This window comes from Myotis davidii, unplaced genomic scaffold (genome assembly GCF_000327345.1).
Source record: "Myotis davidii unplaced genomic scaffold, ASM32734v1 scaffold497, whole genome shotgun sequence".
Classification (NCBI taxonomy): Eukaryota; Metazoa; Chordata; class Mammalia; order Chiroptera; family Vespertilionidae; genus Myotis; species Myotis davidii.
Window position 1 is genome coordinate 1667816 of NW_006288434.1, and position 6110 is coordinate 1673925.

At 43.7% G+C, this 6110-nt stretch overlaps 1 protein-coding gene across 1 annotated transcript in view; it reads left to right on the forward strand.

Moving 5' to 3' along the window:
* Positions 1–2843, forward strand: part of DPYS (dihydropyrimidinase) — a 95497-nt gene extending 92654 nt beyond the window's left edge. Inside the window, 2 exon segments of the mRNA XM_006760254.2 lie at positions 1836–1893; positions 1896–2843. Of these exon segments, the coding sequence (XP_006760317.1) occupies positions 1836–1893; positions 1896–2005 (168 nt within the window). The 3' untranslated portion in view covers positions 2006–2843.
* The last annotated feature ends 3267 nt before the right edge of the window (positions 2844–6110 follow it).

Below are 6110 nucleotides of genomic sequence, written 5' to 3' on the forward strand. Positions count from 1 at the left end.
GCACTGAATCGGTAGTGAGCCAAAATGGCAGTCCCACAGAGCATCTAAGCCAGTGATGGCGAACCTTTTGAGCTCGGCGTGTCAGCATTTTGAAAAACCCTAACTTAACTCTGGTGCCGTGTCACATATAGAAATTTTTTGATATTTGCAACCATAGTAAAACAAAGACTTATATTTTTGATATTTATTTTATATATTTAAATGCCATTTAACAAAGAAAAATCAACCAAAAAAATAGTTCGTGTGTCACCTCTGACATGCATGTCATAGGTTCACCATCACTGATCTAAGTGGACAGGGGCTCAGACTGGTGAGCGAAGGGCAGGGGTCCTCCCACCGAGTACAAGTGCTCAGTGTGCTCAACACTGTGTGTCAAGATTCACAGCTATAGAGACAGTCTCTGTTTTTTTTCTTTGCTTTATCCTCTGTGCCTGGGGCTGGGTATGTGCATTAAATATCTATTGAATGAGTGAAGGAAGTGCTTTGTATCTGAGAAATCTCATGCGTCTGGGAGAGGGGTTTTATTCCCTCCATTTCATACATGAGTGAGTAGGCTGGGGGAGGGGGGAAGTCTATTAGCCTGCCAGTTTCCTACAGCTAGTGAATGGCAAGGCTAGAATTCAGTCTGTCTTGATCCAAAACTCACATTGTTGATCCCTACAACATATTAGTTTGAGTGGTCAAAATAAGACCTACAGGAATTTGTTATGGTTTACATACATATGGTTTACATACATATGATTTACATGTACAAACAAATGTATTTAGTTGTAAAGAGCCTATTATATCATAGGCATTATTCTAAGTGCTATTTATATTGAATTCTCTCCACGTTCAATCCTCACAACCACCCTATAGAGTAGGTGCTCTTCTTATCCCCAGTGTACCGCTAAGGGCACTGGAGTGCAGTGTTGAGTCATGTGCCCAGGCCATCTGGTTCCGAGCCCACGCCCTTGATCACGGTGATTTGCTATTTCTTGGCTTGTCAGTGATTTGTGTGCGTGTTTATCAACAGTATGGTTTAGTCCAGCCGTGGGCAAACTACGGCCCGCGGGCCGGATCCGGCCTGTTTGAAATGAATAAAACTAAAAAAAAAAAAGACCGTACCCTTTTATGTAATGATGTTTACTTTGAATTTATATTAGTTCACACAAACACTCCATCCATGCTTTTGTTCTGGCCCTCCAGTCCAGTTTAAGAACCCATTGTGGCCCTCGAGTCAAAAAGTTTGCCCACCCCTGGTTTAGTCGCTTCTCATGAGCTCCTGTGGTTACAAAGCCCAGACCTCAGCTCTCCTCACACACTGCATGAAGCCTAGCTGGCCCAGCCAGGGTTCTCTGCACAGTTGGTCGCTGGAGATGTGAGACTCTGTGGGAGGCCTGTTACCCACAGTGGCAATTGGGAAAATGAGGAGAAAAAACAACAACACTGAAATTGCTAGAATCTGAACGGAAATGTTGAGAGTCTTAGGAGAGGTAAACAAAGCACGTTGGGAACACTGATGTCAAGAATGATGGAAAGGACAAGCTGGTCCTAGAACTCAGAAGGGTGTGAGGATAAGGCAGAGACCCCGGGGAAAGTTGCAGTGGAAAGAATGATCATTTCAAAGTGCTCCCTGGGCCTTTGTCTGATGCAGATGAACTTCGGCAAAGAGTGGGTGACACAGGTACTGGAGGTTGCTGGGCATTTCTGTGAAAGGGCAAGGGTTGGGAGACACATGATAAGTTCATGAGATTTCTTTCTGGTCTAACAATTTATGAAGGGAGCTGCACTTAGCTTTGAATTCAAGAAGTCAATTAACAAGTCACAGAGAAAAATGAAATGTTCTTTTTCAGACTTGCACACCTACCCCCGTGGAGCGTGAACCCTATAAGGGAGACGTTGTCCTCCTGAAATAGACACAGAAGACTCCACTGCTGGGACCAGGAAACAGACCTACCCCTCACTGTGTGCTGTTGGTAAGGGACGGTGGACAAGGAAATTATTCCAACATGACAACATCTGAAATTAGCATCTCTCTCTCCATGGCCATTTGAAGAGTTCATGGTCAAGGTCAAAGGCTTCAAAGGGACATGAGACTCAAGGACAGTTTAGCCAAAGGAAGAATGATAAAAGACCTCTTGACGCAGAACACTGAGATGAGCCTCCAGATTGAAGGAGACCTTGGGCCAGCTAGAGATTTATTCTCTGAGATGTTAGGAAGTAGTCACCAGAGCCATGGTAAAGCCAATGTGAGCAAGAAGCGGTAGCTGGTGACACAGTAGACCTGTCATTGAGGAAAGTTGGCACCACTTAAAACAGGGAGGACAATTTCATGGTCAAAGTTTATAATTTGATTTAAGACTTTATCTGGAAAGATAAATCTTCGTATTGTGAAGGCAAATATATTCTAGAACTTAAAGTGAATGAAAAATGAATCATGTGGCTTTTGGGGGTATAATTTTTCAGGAAAATTATTTGATAGTATGTGATATATTTTATTTCACATGTAATTTTTGGAATAATATTATAGATATGGTCAATTTTTGAAAAAAAAATTTTAGTGCTTCATCAATTTTCCTCTTAGTATTTTGACATCCGGAACTTTCTTTTTTAAAGTATCTTGCACATTTTCTTTCTCTCTCTCTCTCTCTTTTTAGTAGTTTTCTGGTCTTGCAAAGCCAAATATCTATTTGACAGTGGCTTTGCTGTGACTTAAGCATCTCTCTAACGTATCTTCCACTGACTTCATGAAATCTACACATTTTCTCAGTTTTGCAATTTCACTAGACTAAATTGTTAAAGCTTGTGATACATTTTCAGATGTTTCAGAACAGCGCAGTCTTCAAAACTCTTACATAAAAGGTTGACATGATGGATAGATGTTTGTGTTCATTAGGGACACTTTGTCAGGGGAGTAGTGTTGTACACCCCCGGGTAGCCTGCCCATTTGCACATGATGATAACCCATGCTTCCCTCCACAAAACCCGCGACTTGAGCAACGCGGCTTTGTGCACTCTGGGCTGTGATCGCATGACTGAGGGTCCTGAGTCTTTCTCAAAGCTATGTAGCCAAACTTTCCAGCTCTTTTTGTCATTCCCTAACTATTGAAATTATCCTGGCAATCCAGGAAGACTGGGTCAAAAATTCGGAGGAAGATTTAACAGGAGGAAGAAATTGTATTGAATGCTGTGACCTGCTTTTGCAGCACTGGCAGGGGCAGGGTTAGTGTTTACCTTTATTATCGCATTTCTGGAGGGTTAGGCCTGCGCACCGCATCTGTCTGTGAGAGGGAATGTTTTGCTGAGTTCCTTTTATTCGGTTCAAAAGCAAAGTCAGAGAAAAGGAGGCTGCTGTTCCCATCACAGTTAGCCGCTGTCGCCATGGGGAGCCAGCCTCATCTCAACTCCCCGAGAGCCTTTGGAAAGAATAATCGCTCTCGGCCTCTTTGGTTTCCTTTCAGAAGCAATCACGGTGTTTCTCACCGTGACTTAGCTGCCAGGTAAGATGGAAGACATAAATGAATGTTATTGTGACGGAACGTCTGTGTGAAAATTCACCGATGATACTTCAAAACGTCATCTTGGCTTGTACCAGATTTCTTACTGTGAATTTCTAAAGATCACTTTTTTGTTTGTTTGTTTAAAGTTTTTTTCCAATGGAGGCATTTGTTTTAAAATAGCAAACTGCGATCTTACATTCTGTTGTCATTAATAAACATTTAGATCTTCATTGTATCTCCTGTGGTCTGCGGTATGTGTGTCCTTTTCTAACAAGTGGCATGGGGACTCTGGGAGGTTGGTTTTTGATTCAAAAGCATCATTTCCTGTGTGACATTTGCTTCAGCAACTCCTGGAAATTAGGTCCCTCAGCAAACACCATGTAATCAAACTGGATACTCAACCTTAGGATAACCCCGAGGTAAACGATCCAGTCACACCGACGAAGGCAGGATCTGAGAGAATTTGGTGGAATCAAAATGGCCTGGAAGATGCCCTGTCTCCCCTCTGCTGCCTGGTCTGCACTGGGACCACCCTTCTGTGTGTGCAGAGAAGCTGAGCTATATTTTTCCTCCTAGGACCTAGGTGAACTGGTCAAGAGGGATTACTTATTTATTTTTATTTTCAAAAAAATATATTTCTGTTGATTTCAAAGAGGAAGGGAAATGGAGAGACATCAGTGATGAGAGAGAATCAGTAATCAGCTGCCTCTTGCACACCCCACACTGGGGATTAAGCCTACATTCCAGGCATGCGTCCTGACCCGGAATTGACCTGTGACCTCCTGGTTCGTAGGTTGATGCTCAACCACTGAGCCACACTGGCCAAGCAAGAGGAATTTTTTAAAAATGTGGATCAGGGGAAAACTCGGGGCAATTATGCTCTCATTGCAGGCCCACCAGCATTGAGATCAGGGTGCACTGGCACATTGGACAAAGGGGACTAGGAATAGGGTAGTAGGAATCCAGCTGCTCGGCTGTAATTTGTATTGAACACATGGGAGAAAGGACAGTGAACTCCACCTAAGGGAGAGCCATGGCTCTTTTTTTCTCGGGGACGAAATACCTTAAAATGCTTGATTCCTTTTCTCTCTGCTTCGGTTGACAATAGAAACTCTGCAAGAAGATGACTGAATCCTCAAGAAAAAAATAATTAAATTGCTTTCTTATTTAGAAGTCACTTCTCACTCATCCTTTAGTACTCAGCTGAAATATCACCCCCTCTCCGAGGCTTCCCCCGCTCCAACAGGACGGGGTACATCCCACTTTTGTGTTCCTCCATAGCAGGGCCCACCCACCCCCCATCACAGCACCATCATCCCATTGCATAACTGACCTGCCTTACTGTCTGTCTCCTCCGGGGAACTGACAGCTCATGCAGGGCAAGGCTTGTCTGGTTCACAATTATTTCCCCAGCAGGTAGCCAAGGGTCTGGCAATTGATTGGCATTCAATAGATACTTCATTTTTAAATAGAGGAGGGGGTGGAGGAGTTCCTACTGAGCTCCTATATTGGTATAGATGATATTAGTAAGCATTCTCGACAAAATGGATACAAATGTTGTGGAGCATTTTGGTGTAAGGAAGCTCTAAATCAGTGGTTCTCAACCTTCTGGCCCTTTAAATACAGTTCCTCATGTTGTGACCCAACCATAACATTGTTTTCGTTGCTACTTCATAACTGTAATGTTGCTACTGTTATGAATCATAATGTAAATATCTGATGTGCAGGATGGTCTTAGGCGACCCCTATGAAAGGGTTGTTCGACCGCCAAAGGGGTTGCGACCCACAGGTTGAGAACCACTGCTCTAAATGAAGAATACAGATTCATTATCAATGTGATAGATCTATTTGGGAGGATGAAGTAGCTATAGGATTCTGCACTAACAGAGTCATCTGAAATGATTATGCGGATCCCTTTAGTGCTATTATTAGGCTTTGTCACAAATATTTTGCAGAAACGTAGCCTAAGTAATAATATATGGCAATAGGAGAGCATGATTTAAGCTATTAATATCTTTTTCAGGATCGCCTCTGATATACGGAGTAAAATCTCTGTGTCACAGCACAGCTGCACTTTCCAGGCCTGGACCAAGGATAGATGGACTGAGTGGCGTTCCCTCTCCACGGTTGCCTTCCATGGCCTCCCTCCTCTCATGTACTGGAGAAAAGAAAGTGGGGGAATCTAAACTTCTATTCATTAGCTGTGAGGCCTTGAGTAATTTTTTTAAAAAAATATTTTTTATGGATTTCAGAGAGGATGGGAGAGGGGGAAAGAGATAGAAACATCATTGATTCAGAGAGAATCATCCATCATGCCCTCTCCTGGGGATGGAGCCCACAATGCAGGCATGTGCCCTCCCGCCATCAGGGAAATGAACTTGAAGCAGTGTCAAGGCCATTCCTGGGCTTTCTCACACCCGCCAGCTCCTCTTGCCATCGGGCTCCCCGCATGATCTAGAGGGGGGTTGACTCCATCAACCCAGTGTCAGTTCCAGCTCTGCACCATTTGCTTGTGTGGCTCCTGCAAGTCACAGTCTGCTCTACGCCTCGTGTCTGTGAGGTGTGGCTGGCTCTGTAGGCAAGTGCACAAGGGCAGGGACTCTGGAATCAAATTGACTGGGTTCAAAA